We start from the raw sequence: 14,461 nt of genomic DNA on the forward strand, positions 1-14,461 counted from the left end.
GGACAGAGACACGTGGACATGGGGACACATGGACGCAACTTGGGGACACGGGGACAGATGGACACACAGTGTGGGGACACAGGGAACTGGGGACACACAGACATGGGACACATGGACAGAAGGACACAGACATGGGGACATGGGTGTGGGACAGATGGACACGGCCAGCCTGGGGACACAGGGACGTGGGGACAGGGACGGGGGACACATGGGGACAGAGGGACATGGGGACACATGGAAATGACAGACATGGGACACACAGACACGGACACACGGACATGAGGACACATGGGGACAGAGGGACATGGGGACACATGGAAATGACAGACATGGGACACACAGACACGGACACACGGACATGAGGACACATGGGGACAGAGGGACATGGGGACACATGGAAATGACAGACATGGGACACACAGACACGGACACACGGACATGAGGACACATGGGGACAGAGGGACATGGGACAGAAGGACATGGGGACAGACAGTGGGACACAGGGACATGGGGACATGACAGACACAGGGACAGGGACATGGACACGTGATGTGGGACATGCAGACATGGGGACACAGGGACACATGGACAAATGGACATTGGGACACACGGACACACGGGCATGGGGACACTGGAACAGGGGACATTGGACACGTGGATATTGGCCATATGGACGTTGGGACACATGGACACACGGACATGGGGACACACAGACAGGGGGACAGCAGCCATATGGACATGGGGACACATGGACACACGGACATGGGGACACACAGACAGGGGGACAGCAGCTGTATGTACATGGGGACATCTGAACATGGGGACACGAGGACATGGGGACATGGGGACACACGGGCATGGAGATCCACAGGCATGGGGACACCAGCCAGGTGGACACGGGGACATCTGGACATGGGGACACACAGACACGGACACATGGACATGGGGACATGGGGACACACAGACATGGGGACACACAGACGGAGACATCAGCCACATGGACATTGGGACACATGGACACACGGACATGGGGACACACAGACAGGGGGACAGCAGCCATATGGACATGGGGACACATGGACACACGGACATGGGGACACACAGACAGGGGGACAGCAGCCATATGGACATGGGGACACATGGACACATGGACATGGGGACACACAGGCATGGGGACACGGGGACATCTGGACCTGGGGACACATGGACATGGACACACAGACATGGGGACATCAGTCATATGGACACACAGACACGGACACATGGGGACACACGGACATGGAGACATATGGACATGGGGACACATGGACATGGGGACACACAGGCATGGGGACACGGGGACACGGACACATGGGGACACAGGGACATGGACACAGACATGGGGACATCAGCCACACGGACACATGGACATGGGGACATACAGACATGGGGACATCAGACACATGGACACATGGACATGGGGACACACAGACATGGGGACATCGGCCCCACGGACACAGGGACATGGGGACATGGGGACATCAGCCACACAGACACACAGACACGGGGACATGGACACAGACATGGGGACATCAGCCCCACGGACACACGGACACGAGGACACAGGGACACACGGACATGGGGACATCAGACACACGGACACGGGGACACGGGGACACACGGACATGGGGACATCAGCCCCACGGACACACGGACACGGGGACACGGGGACACACGGACATGGGGACATCAGCCCCACGGACACGGGGACACGGGGACATCACCACCCGACAGGGCCCTTCGCGCACGCACGGCCACGGCGCGGGGGGTGGGGGGACAGACGGCCACAGGGACAGACGCGTCCCCTCCCCCCCAGCCCCGCGGGGACCCAGCGTCACATTTGGGGCGGGGGGGGCGGAGCAGAGACACCCCCCCCCCCAAAAATAAACCCCAAAACTCCGGGGGGGGGGGGAGAGGGGGGTCCCGGGCAGGTGGGGGGAGGGGATGGGGAGGGGCGGGGGGGGGAGCGCCGTGCAGGGGGAGGAAGAGGAGGAGGAGGGGGAGGGGGGGGGGAAGGTTTGGGGGTCTCGGGGGGTGCCGGGGGGGGGTCCCGGGGGGGGGTCCCCGACTCACCCGTGCAGCAGCCGCTGCCGGAGCGGCCCCCGCCGCCGGTCGGCCGTGCACTGCAGGCACCACATTGGGGGGAAGGGGACGGGGGGGGGGGACACCCCCGAGATTAAGGGGGGGGGGCGGGGCACACACACAGACACGGGGACCCCCCCCCCCCGCCCCAGGGAAGGGGGCGGCGGTTTTTGGGGAGGGGATGGGGGGGGTCCCGCCGGGGTGGGGGCGGGGGGAGCCCCCGGCGCCTCCGCAGCACAACCAGGGCCCGGCCGGGCGGTGCGGGGGGGGGAGGGGGGGGTGGGGGAGGAGCCGAGGAGCGACCCCCCCCCCCTTTCCTTCCCCCCCCCCCTCTCCTCCCCGAGCCCCCCCCACCCCGCTCTGCGCGTGCCCGGACGGCGAGACCCCCCCCCCGGGTGGGGGTGGGGTGGGGTTGGGGGGAGGGTCCTGGGTGGGGGAGGGGGCGGGGAGGGGGGGGGGGGAGGACGCCTGGGTCCCTCTGATGTGGAACGGGGGGGGTCGCGTGTGTGTCCCCCCTCCCCAAAAATAAAACAGCGTGGGGGCGGGGAGCCCCCCGGACTGCCCCCTGAAATTGGGGGAACCCCCTCCCCCGCCTTAATTAGGGGGTCCTTAATGAGGGGGCACCCCCTCCCCCAGGCCGGGGGTCCCCAAGGTGGGGGGGGGGTGTCCCCCGTCGCGCTGCGCATGCGCGGAGCCCCCCCCGGATGGATGGCGGTTGCCATGGCGACGCGGCGGGCGGGGGGCGGCGGTTGCCATGGAAACGCGGCGGGGGGGGGGGGTGGAGACGGGAGGGGGGGAGGGGACGGGGGGGTTCCCCCGGGGGGAGGGGCTCGGCCGCTGGGACACCCCCCCACCCCGAGCCACGCCCCCAAGCCACGCCCCAACCTCCGGCACCGCCCCCTCCCCAAAATAGAGCGAGGAGGCGCCATGATGGAGGCGTTGCCATGGCAACCGCCCCCAAACAGCGGCCGGGGGAGGAGCGGGCGGCGCCTATGGGGCCCTATAGGGCCCTGGGGTGTGTGTGGGCCCTATAGGATTCCATAGGGGCCCTATAGGGCCCTGGGGTGTGTGTGGGCCCTATAGGATTCCATAGGGGCCCTATAGGGCCCTGGGGTGTGTGTGGGCCCTATAGGATTCCATAGGGGCCCTATAGGGCCCTGGGGTGTGTGTGGGCCCTATAGGATTCCATAGGGGCCCTATAGGGCCCTGGGGTGTGTGTGGGCCCTATAGGATTCCATAGGGGCCCTATAGGGCCCTGGGGTGTGTGTGGGCCCTATAGGATTCCATAGGGGCCCTATAGGGCCCTGGGGTGTGTGTGGGCCCTATAGGATTCCATAGGGGCCCTATAGGGCCCTGGGGTCTGCACGGCCCCTATAGCGGTTTATAGGGGCCCTAGGGATCCTTGGGGTGTGTATGGCCCCTATAAGGATCTATATGGGCCCCTATAGAGGTCTGCATGCCCCCTCTAGTGGTCTATAGGGCCCTATAGTGCCCTGGGGTCTGCACAGCCCCTATAGGGATCTATAAGGCCCCTACAGGCCCCCATAGTGTGTATGTCCCCTATACAGCCCTGGTTCCATATGGCCCCTATAGGCCCCTACACAGCCCTGGGTCTGTGGGGCCAGGGAGACCTGTATGGGCCCCTATAGAGCCCTGGGGTCCTATGGGATCCATACTGCCCCTAAACTCCCCAGGGCTCTCCCTGGGGGCCCTATGGCCCCTATAGCGATTTTATATGGGCCCCCATAGGGATTTTATATCAGACCCTATGGATCCCTGGGGCCTCTATAGGGATTTTATATGGGTCCCTACGGCCCCTGGGGTCCCTGTGTCCCCTATAGGTCCCTATGGACCCTATGGCCCCTATAGGGATTTGATATGGTCCCTGTAGGTCCCTGGGGTCCCTGTGGGCCCTATGGCCCCTATAGGTCCCTGTGGCCCCTATAGGGATTTTCCATGTCCCCTATATGTCCCTATGGATCCCTTTACGTCCCCATGGGTCCCTGGGGTCCCTATGGCCCCTATAGGGATTTTACATTGTCCCCTATATGTCCCCTACATGTCCTCTATATGTCCCCGGGGTCCCTGTGGCCCCCGGGGGTCCGGGGGTGTGGGGGAGGGGCAGCTCTTACCTGCGGGCGGGGGGAGGTTGGAGCAGCCAAAGCACCTGAGGGTGGCACCTGGAGGGGGACAGGGACACACAGGGGACACACGGGACACACAGGGGACACACGGGACACACAGGGGACACACAGGGGACAGTGGACACACGGGGGACAATGGACAGGGGGACACACAGGGGACACACAGGGGACAATGGACACACGGGGGACAATGGACACATGGGACACACAGGGGACACACAGGGGACACACAGGGGACACACAGGGGACACACAGGGGACACACAGGGGACAGTGGACACACGGGGGACAATGGACAGGGGGCACACAGGGGACACAGGGGACAATGGACACACAGGGGACAATGGACACGGGGCACACAGGGGACACACAGGGGACAATGGACACACAGGGGACAATGGACACAGGGGACAATGGACAGGGGACACAGATGGACACGGGCACAGACAGGGGGACAACGGACAGGGGACACACAGGGATGGCCAGGGGACAGATGGGACAGGTGGGACAGCGGACAAGGGGACACACAGATGGACAGGGGACAGTGGACAGGGACAGACAGGGGACAACGGAGAGGGGACACAGGGATGGACAGGGGACAATGGACAGGGACAGACAGGGGACAATGGACGGGACAATGGACAGGGGGACACAGGGATTGGCAGAGGGACACAGGGATGGACAAGGGGTGACAGGGACAACGGATGGGGTGACAGTCGGGACACACGGTGGGGACAGACGGACAGCGGGGACAGTCAGGTGGATGGGGGACAACGGGGGACAGACGGACACACGGGGTCAGTGGGTGAGCGGGACACGAAGGCGGACAGGGGACAATGGGGGACAGAGGGACAGGGGACACCTGGGGCCAGAGGGATGAGTGACAGCAGGACAGACAGACAGACAGACAGGGGACACCGGGGGACAGACAGACGTGGGGACAGCAGCCGGGGGGGACAGACGGCTACGGGTCACTGTGGTGGGATGGACGGACAGATAGACGGACAGGGACGGACAGTGGGGGGGGACAGAGGGACGGGGGGTGGGCGGGGCGGCAGCCGGACAGACGGACATGGGGGGTGGGGCGTGGATGGATGGATGGATGGACACAGGGGACACGGACAGACAGACGGACACGAGGAGGACACGGATGGACAGACGGACACGGGGGGGTGGACAGACGGACACGGGGAGGACACGGATGGACAGACGGACACGGGGGGGTGGACAGACGGACACGGGGAGGACACGGATGGACAGACGGACACGGGGGGGTGGACAGACGGACACGGGGAGGACACGGATGGACAGACGGACACCGGGGGTGGACAGACGGACAGACGGACACGGGGAGGACACGGATGGACAGACGGACACCGGGGGTGGACAGACGGACAGACGGACACGGACAGGGAGGAGAGAGAGGAGAGAAACGAGTCAAGAGCCGGAGGGGGGGGGATGGACACACGGACACGAGTGGGGGGGGAGGGGGGGGACACGAGCCGGGGGGGGAGGGGAGGGGGATCCGGTGGATCCCCGGGGTGGGGGAGGGGCCCCACGGCGGCGGGTCCAGCCCTGAGCCCCCCCCCAAACCCCGACCCCCCCCAAATCCCACCCGGGGGGTCCCAGGTGTCCCCAGGGTCCCACACTCACGGCATGAGGGGGGTCCAAGCTGGGGAGGGGTCCCGGGGGGGTCCCAGAAGAATCTGGGGGGGGGTCTGAAAGGGTCTGGGGAGCTCTTGGGGGGTCCCAGGGTGATCCAGGGGGGTCTGGGGGGCTCTGGGGGGTCCCAGGGGTGTCCGGGGGGGTCTCAGGGCGGGTCCCAGAAGAATCTGGGGGTGTCTGGGGGGGGCCAGGGGGGTTCAGGGGGGTCCCAGGGGGGTCCCAGAGGAATCTGGGGGACTCCCAGGGGGGGTCCTAAAAGGGTCTGGGGGTGTCTGGGGGTCCTGGAGGGCTCCGGGGGTGTCCTGGGGGTGTCCAGGGGGGTCCCGGGGGGCTTTGGGGTGGTCCGGGGGTGTCCGGGGGTCTCTGGGGGTCCCCGGGCGCTCGGACCCGGCGGGCTCAGGGCAGCCCCTCCCCCTCTTCCCTTCCCCCCCCCACCTCCCCCCCCAGTTCGGAAGGTCCCGGGCGGAATTCCGGCCCCGCCGGACCCTGGAGACCCTGGGGACAGGGAGGGGACACGGGGACACTGGGGACACTGGGGACACTGGGGACACTGGGGACACGGCCCTGCAGGGGACAGGGACAGGACACGGCCTGGGATGGGGACAGGGAGGGGACAGGGACAGGGAGGGGACATCGGGGTCACAGCCCTGCAGGGGACAGGGACGGGGACGGGGACAGCCCGGCACACGCGCACGGCCCCGCGCGAGGACACACGAGGACACACGGCCCTGGCACGGGGGTGTCACCGCCTGGCACGGTGTCACACGGTGTCACACACGGTGTCACTCCCGGTGTCACACACGGTGTCACACGGCCCTGGCACACCCCGGCACTGCCCTTGCACAGGGGTCACACGCGGGTGTCACACCCTGGCCCGGTGTCACACGCAGGGTCACACGCAGTGTGGCGCACGGTGTCACCGCTGTCACACGCCCTGGCACGGGGCTGCACAGTGTCACACGTGGTGTCACGGTGTCACACACGGTGTCAACGCTGTCACACGCCCTGGCACGGGGCTGCACAGTGTCACACGTGGTGTCACGGTGTCACACACGGTGTCACCGCTGTCACACGCCCTGGCACGGGGTTGCACAGTGTCACACGTGGTGTCACGGTGTCACGCCCGGTGCCACACGAGGGTGGCACGGTGGCGCTCCCGGTGTCACACCCAGTGTCACACAGCCCCTGGCGTCACGCGCGCTGTCACACGCTCTGGCACAGGGGTGACAGGTGGCTGTCACCCCCCGGCACGATGTCACCTGCTGTCACATGCTCCTGCACGGGGTTGCACACAGTGTCACACATGATGTCACATGGTGTCACAGTGTCACACAGTGTCACATACAGTGTCACACACGGTGTCGCGACGTCACGCACAATGTCACATGGTGTCACCCCGTGTCACACACAGTGTCACGCATGTCACACACGGTGCCATATGCGATGTCACACGGTGTCACACAATGTCAGACACAGAGTCACAGTGTCACACTGTCACAGGATGTCACCCAGTGCCACACCCAGAGCCACACGGTGTCACACACCCAGTGTCACGTGATGTCACAGCGTCACACACACAATCACATGATGTCACCCACTGTCACATGGTGTCACACAGTCACATGATGTCACTGTCACACCCAGTGTCACATGGTGTCACACAGTCACATGATGTCACACACACAATGTCACACATGGCGTCACATGATGTCACACCCAGTGTCACACAGTGTCACACACGCAATGTCACATGATGTCCCAGTGTCACACGGTGTCACATACACACAATCACATGACGTCACAGTGTCACACCCACAATGTCACAGTGTCACAGAATGTCACACACACACACAGTCACGTGATGTCACAGTGTCACACGATGTCACACCCAGTGTCACATCCACAGTCACAATGTCACATGGTGTCACAGAATGTCACATGATGCCACACCCAGTGTCACAGACACAATCACATGACGTCACAGTGTCACACCCAGTGTCACACACACAATGTCACATGATGTCACACACAGTCACACAGTGTCACACCCAGTGCCACACACACAATGTCACAGTGTCACACAATGTCACACACACACACACACAATGTCACATGATGTCACAGTGTCACACCCAGTGTCACATGGTGTCACACACAGTGTCACACACACACACACAACGTCACGTGATGTCACACGATGTCCCACCCAGTGTCACACCCACAATGTCACATGATGTCACACCCAGTGTCACACACACACACAATGTCACATGATGCCACACCCAGTGTCACACCCACAATGTCACAGTGTCACACAATGTCACACACACACACAATGTCACATGATGTCACACCCAGTGTCACACCCACAATGTCACAGTGTCACACAATGTCACACACACACACACAACGTCACATGATGTCACAGTGTCACACCCAGTGTCACATGGTGTCACACACACAGTGTCACACACACACACACAACGTCACGTGATGTCACACGATGTCCCACCCAGTGTCACACGTGCCGGGCACACCCCGGCCCAGCCCCTGCCCGGCGCTGTCACCCGCGGTGTCACCTCCTGTCCCTGTCCCCTGCCCGGCGCTGTCACCCCCCCCCGGCCCCCGGGCGGGAATTTTGGGGCGATTTTGGGTTTTTTTTTTGGGGGGGGGGGGGGTTGGACCCGGCGGCGCCGGGGGCGGGTCCCGTTACCCCGGTAACGCCCCCCCCCCTTTGTCACCTCCCCCGGCGCTGTCACCGCTGTCACCGCCCGCGCCGTCGCCCGGCAACGCCGCCCCGGCAACCGCGCGGCCCCGCCTGTCGCGACATGACGGGGGGGGGTGGGGGGAGGCCCTGTCACGACATGTCACACACAGCGGGACCTCCCCGCGGCCGGCGCCGTTGTGACACGCCGGCCTTATCGCGACACACGCCGTGATATATCAGCCCCTGTCGCGATATATCAGCCTCTCTCGCGACGTGTCGGGGTTGTCGCGACACGTGGAGGGGCGGCGGGGGCAGAACCGGCCTGTCGCGACAGCCGCGACTCACCCGACACCTCCCACCCCGGGGTGGGGACCCAGGCGTCGGGGGGGGGGGGAGGGGAGGGGAAGGAGGGGGAGGGGACAGCGGGAGGGGGGGGAGGGGCAGCACTGACCTCACTGTCCTGGAACTGTCGCGATCCGACCTGGGGGGGGGGGGAGAGAAATGGGGGAGGGGTCAGTGAGGGGCAGAGACCCCTCCCCCCATCTCCTGCCCCTCCCCCCCCCCCCAAAAGCGGCCCCGGTGTCCCCCCTCCCCCCCCCCCCAAATGTCGCCGTTGTCCCCAAGTGCCCCCGGAGCGACAGACGGGGCCCTTGGGGGGGCTATGACGTCACGGGGACCCCCCGCGGGACCCGCACCTGCTCCCCCCTCCCCCCCCCCCCCAAGGGAGGGGCCGCATCCAAAAAAACAAATCCCGAATTTCCGGATCCCACAAATCCCGGATTTTGGGGAATCCCAAATCCCACAAATCCCCGATTTTGGGAATTTCCAGATCCCACAAATCCCGGATTTTGGGGAATCCCAAATCCCACAAATCCCCGATTTTGCAGGCTGGGAGGGAGGAGTTCCCCGATCCCAAATCCCAGATTTTGAGCCGGGAGTTTATCCCAGATCCCCAAATCCCAGGTTTGGCTGGGAGTCCCGCATTCTCCATCCCCAAATCCTGGGAATCTGGAGATCCCCAAATCCCAGATTTTCAGGAGCGGGTCTCGGATCCCCAATTTCCAAATCCGGATTTTGGGGCCGTTCCTGACCCCAATCCCAGATTTTAGGGGGATGTTCCCAAATCCCCCTAACCCAATCCCGGGTTTTGGGGCCGCTCCCAGTCCTGGATTTTGGGGCCCATCCCTAATCCCATTTTTAGGGCTGCTCTCACCCCTAATCCCTATTTTTGGAGCCATTCCCGACCCCAAATCCCATTTTTAGGGCCGTTGCCATTCCCAATCCTGTTTTTGAGGCTGTTCCCACCCCCAATCCCATTTTCAGGCCCACTCCCCGCCCCAATTCCCGTTTTTAGGGCCGTTCCCATCCCCATCCTGTTTTTAGGGCCGTTCCTGGCCCCCAATCCCTGTCTTCAAGACCATTCCCGACCCCAAATCCCGTTTGTAGGACCATTTCCCACCCGAATCCCGTTTTTAGGACCATTCCCCATCCCAAATCCCTGATTTTGCTGCTATTCCCGATCCTCCATCTCTATTTTTGGGGCCGCTCCCCACCTCAAATCCCATTTTTAGGGCCCTTCTCCACCCCAAATCCCATTTTTAGGACCACTCCCGACCCCCAAATCCCATTTTCAGGCCTATCCCCGCCACAAATCCCATTTTTGGGGCAGCTCCAAACCCCAAATCCCGTTTTTAGGACCACTCCCCATCTTGAATCCCATTTGTAGGACCACTCCTGACCCTAAATCCCATTTCCAGGCCCTTCCCCACCCCGGATCCCAGCTCCAGGCCCTTCCCCACCCCGGATCCCAGCTCCAGGCCCTTCCCCACCCCGGATCCTACCTCCAGGCCCTTCCCCACCCCGGATCCCAGCTCCAGACCCTTCCCCACCCCGGATCCCACCTCCAGGCCCTTCCCCACCCCGGATCGCACCTCCAGGCCCTTCCCCACCCCGGATCGCACCTCCAGACCCTTCCCCACCCCGGATCCCACCTCCAGGCCCTTCCCCACCCCGGATCCCACCTCCAGGCCCTTCCCCACCCCGGATCCCAGCTCCAGGCCCTTCCCCACCCCGGATCCCAGCTCCAGGCCCTTCCCCACCCCGGATCGCACCTCCAGGCCCTTCCCCACCCCGGATCGCACCTCCAGACCCTTCCCCACCCCGGATCCCACCTCCAGACCCTTCCCCACCCCGGATCCCACCTCCAGGCCCTTCCCCACCCCGGATCCCAGCTCCAGGCCCTTCCCCACCCCGGATCCCAGCTCCAGGCCCTTCCCCACCCCGGATCCCACCTCCAGACCCTTCCCCACCCCGGATCCCAGCTCCAGGCCCTTCCCCACCCCGGATCCCAGCTCCAGACCCTTCCCCACCCCGGATCCCAGCTCCAGGCCCTTCCCCACCCCGGATCCCAGCTCCAGACCCTTCCCCACCCCGGATCCCACCTCCAGGCCCTTCCCCACCCCGGATCCCACCTCCAGACCCTTCCCCACCCCGGATCCTACCTCCAGGCCCTTCCCCACCCCGGATCCCAGCTCCAGACCCTTCCCCACCCCGGATCCCACCTCCAGGCCCTTCCCCACCCCGGATCCCAGCTCCAGGCCCTTCCCCACCCCGGATCCCACCTCCAGACCCTTCCCCACCCCGGATCCCAGCTCCAGACCCTTCCCCACCCGGGATCCCAGCTCCAGACCCTTCCCCACCCCGGATCCCAGCTCCAGGCCCTTCCCCACCCCGGATCCCAGCTCCAGGCCCTTCCCCACCCCGAAGCCCGTCCTCGGGGCCGCCGCGGGCCGTACTTGCGCTGCAGGGTGGTGGCCGGGCTGGTGCTGGCGCTGGTGCTGTGTCCCCCTCCGGGGCTGGAGCTGCGCGAGGGGCCGTGGCTCAGTTGGCCCCGCGCCCAATCCCGCTCCCAGCAGGTCCCGTAATGTCCGTCCCGGGCCCGGAACGGCCCCTCGCGCTCCATGCGAGCCGGGTACGGCCCTTCCTGCTCCATCCTGCCGGGATATTGCCCGTCCCGCTCCGGGTAGGGCCCCTCGCGGTCCAGCCGGGCCGGGTAGGGCCCCTCGCGGTCCATCCTGGCCCCGTACTGCCCGTCCTGCTCCATCCTGGCCCCGTACTGCCCCTCGGCCTCCAGGTGAGGCTGGTACTGGAGCTCCCGCTCCAGGCAGCCGTGGAACTGCCCCTCCTGCTCCAGGTGAGCGCCGTAAGGTCCGTCCCGCTCGGCTCGGCTCAGGTAAGGTCGCTCGCGTTCTTTACGACCCGGGTAAGGCCGTTCGTGCTCGGCCCGGCCCGGGTAAGGCCCGTCGCGATCGCTCAGAGCCTCGAACTGCGCGTCCCTCTCCAGGTGAGCGGCGTAGGGCCGCTCCCGCTCCAGGTGCTCGGGGTAAGTCCCGTCGTGCTCCAGGTGCTCGGGGTAGGCGCCGTCGCGCTCCAGGTGAGCCGGGTAAGGCGGGTCGGGGTCGCCGTGGCCCGGGTAGGGCAGCTCGGGCTCCCCGTAAAGCCCCTCGCTCTCCAGGTGGTTTTGGTATTGACCCTCGGGGTCCGCGTGGCCCTGCGCGGGGGGGGCGGGGGGCACAGTGTGGGTCAGGTGGGTCTGTACGGGACCCCCCGACCTGCCCCACATGGCCCCGGGACCCCCTGACCTGCCCCACATGGCCGTGAGACCCCCTGACCTGCCCCACATGGCCCCGGGACCCCCTGACCTGCCCCACATGGCCCCGGGACCCCCCGACCTGCCCCACATGGCCCCGGGACCCCCCGACCTGCCCCACATGGCCCCGGGACCCCCGACCTGCCCCACATGGCCCTGGGACCCCCCGACCTGCCCCACATGGCCCTGGGACCCCCCGACCTGCCCCACATGGTCCTGGGACCCCCCGACCTGCCCCACATGGCCCCGGGACCCCCCGACCTGCCCCACATGGCCCCGGGACCCCCCAACCTGCCCCACATGGTCCTGGGACCCCCCGACCTGCCCCACATGGCCCCGGGACCCCCCAACCTGCCCCACATGGCCGTGAGACCCCCCGACCTGCCCTATATAACCCCGGGACCCCCTGACTCAACCCCACAAGTTCTGGGACCCCCCCAACCAGCCCCACATGGCCCTGGGCTCTCCAGCCCCACAACCCCCTCCCCCAATTCACCCGACCCTCCCCCGTGACCCCGCCCATCCCCCCCAATCCCGGTGACCCCCCCGCGACCCACGCCGTGACCCCCCCGTGACCCTGAGCTGCCGCAGCCCCTCCCCCAAACATCGCCCCCGCCCCACAAACCCCCACGCCCCCCATAACCCCACAAACATCCTAAGCCCCCCAAGCCCCCCATATCCCCCACGCCCCCCATAACCTCCCCCACACCCCACAAGCCCCCCAGGCCCCTATAACCCCCAAACCCCCCATCCCAGCGCCCCCTACCCCAGAACCCCCCAAGCCCCCCACGCCCCCCAATCTCACCGTGTGCCGGGGGGGGCCCCGCGCCCCCCATAACCCCCCCATAACCCCCACGCCCCCCACATCCCCCATAACGCCCATCCCAGCGCCCCCTGCCCTATAACCCCCAAACCCCCCCAGCCCCCCCAGCCCCCCCAGCCCCCCCCAGCCCCCCCAGCCCCCCAGCGCCCCCCGGTCTCACCGTGTGCCGGGGGGGCCCCGCGCCCCCCCCGCGCTGCCGCAGGTGCCGGTTCTCCCGGGCCAGGCGCTGCAGTTGCCCCTCGAGCTGCGCGATGCGGCGGCGCTGCGAGGCCAGGAGATGTCGCTGAGTCGCGATAATCCGGTTGAGCTCCAGCAGGTACTCGACAGCTCGATCGGGGGGGTCGGAACCCCCCGGGGGGGCCCCGCCGCCCCCCGCGCCCTCCATGGCCCCCCCCCGGGGGGGGTTGGGGTGGTAATGAAAGGGGGGGGGGTGGGGGGGGGGTTATGGGGGGGGGGTCCGGCATGCGGGGGGGGGGGGGGGCGGGGGAGGGGGGGATGAGTTAAAAATTTGGGGGGGGGGGGGGGGGGTGTTTAAAAATTTAAAAATGTAAAATTTAAAAATTAAAATTTGGGGGGGGGGGGAGGCGGGGTGTGTAAAATTTGGGGGGTGGGGGGGGGTGGGTAAAATGAGGGGGGGGGGGTCCTAAAATGAGGGGGGGGGGGGGGCTCCGGTAGCCCCCGAGGGTGAGGAGGGTGAGGAGGGTGGGGGGGGGTGTGGGGGGGCCCCGAGTGTTGATGAGGGGAGTGGGGGGGGCCGCCCCAGGCCGGGGGGGTGGCGGGGGCGGGGGGGGGTGGGGGGGGGGGCGGCTCGGGGGGGGCCCGATCCGGGCGCGGAGCTCGGAGGGAGGAGGCGAAGCGGGTGGGGGCGGGGCGGGGGCGGGGCTAAGGGAGCCCCTCCCCTCCTTTCCCCCAAACCCCACCCCCCCCCTCCCACCCGTCCCCCCCCCCGGGGCCATGAACCGCCCCCCCCCGTGGGGGGGGGACACCTCCTCCCCCCCCCCCCCTTAAAGGGACCCCCCAGCGCGCTGCCACGCCCCCTTCATTAATCTTAATTAACAACCCAAAGTGGGGGGTGGTGTGGTGGTGGTGGGGGGGGGGGCTGGGCTTGACCCCCCCCCCCCCAAAAAAAACTCCTCCGGGACCCCCCAAGTGGGGGGGGGGGGAGGGGGCACCTAAACTCCCCCCCATCCCAACTTTGTGACCCCCCCGCGACCCCGAGTGTGTGTGACCCCCCCCATGATGTGTGTGACCCCTCCCCCCCCCGGTGTGTGTGTGTCCCCCCCCGTGTCCCCCCCCCGTGTCCCCCCCCCGTGTCCCCCCCGTGTCCCCCCCCCCGTGTCCCCCCCCGTGTCC

At 66.3% G+C, this 14,461-nt stretch overlaps 1 protein-coding gene across 1 annotated transcript in view; it reads right to left on the reverse strand.

The window, feature by feature from the left end:
- The window catches only part of LOC136284522 (IQ motif and SEC7 domain-containing protein 2-like), a 31,707-nt gene extending 18,205 nt beyond the window's left edge, over positions 1–13,502 (reverse strand). The window contains 3 exon segments of the mRNA XM_066174867.1: positions 9,088–9,117; positions 11,432–12,186; positions 13,269–13,502. Of these exon segments, the coding sequence (XP_066030964.1) occupies positions 9,088–9,117; positions 11,432–12,186; positions 13,269–13,493 (1,010 nt within the window). The 5' untranslated portion in view covers positions 13,494–13,502.
- Positions 13,503–14,461: the final 959 nt, after the last annotated feature.

This window comes from Chamaea fasciata, unplaced genomic scaffold (assembly GCF_029207755.1).
Source record: "Chamaea fasciata isolate MVZ Bird 193981 ecotype frontalis unplaced genomic scaffold, bChaFas1.0.hap1 SCAF_1054, whole genome shotgun sequence".
NCBI lineage: Eukaryota > Metazoa > Chordata > Aves > Passeriformes > Sylviidae > Chamaea > Chamaea fasciata.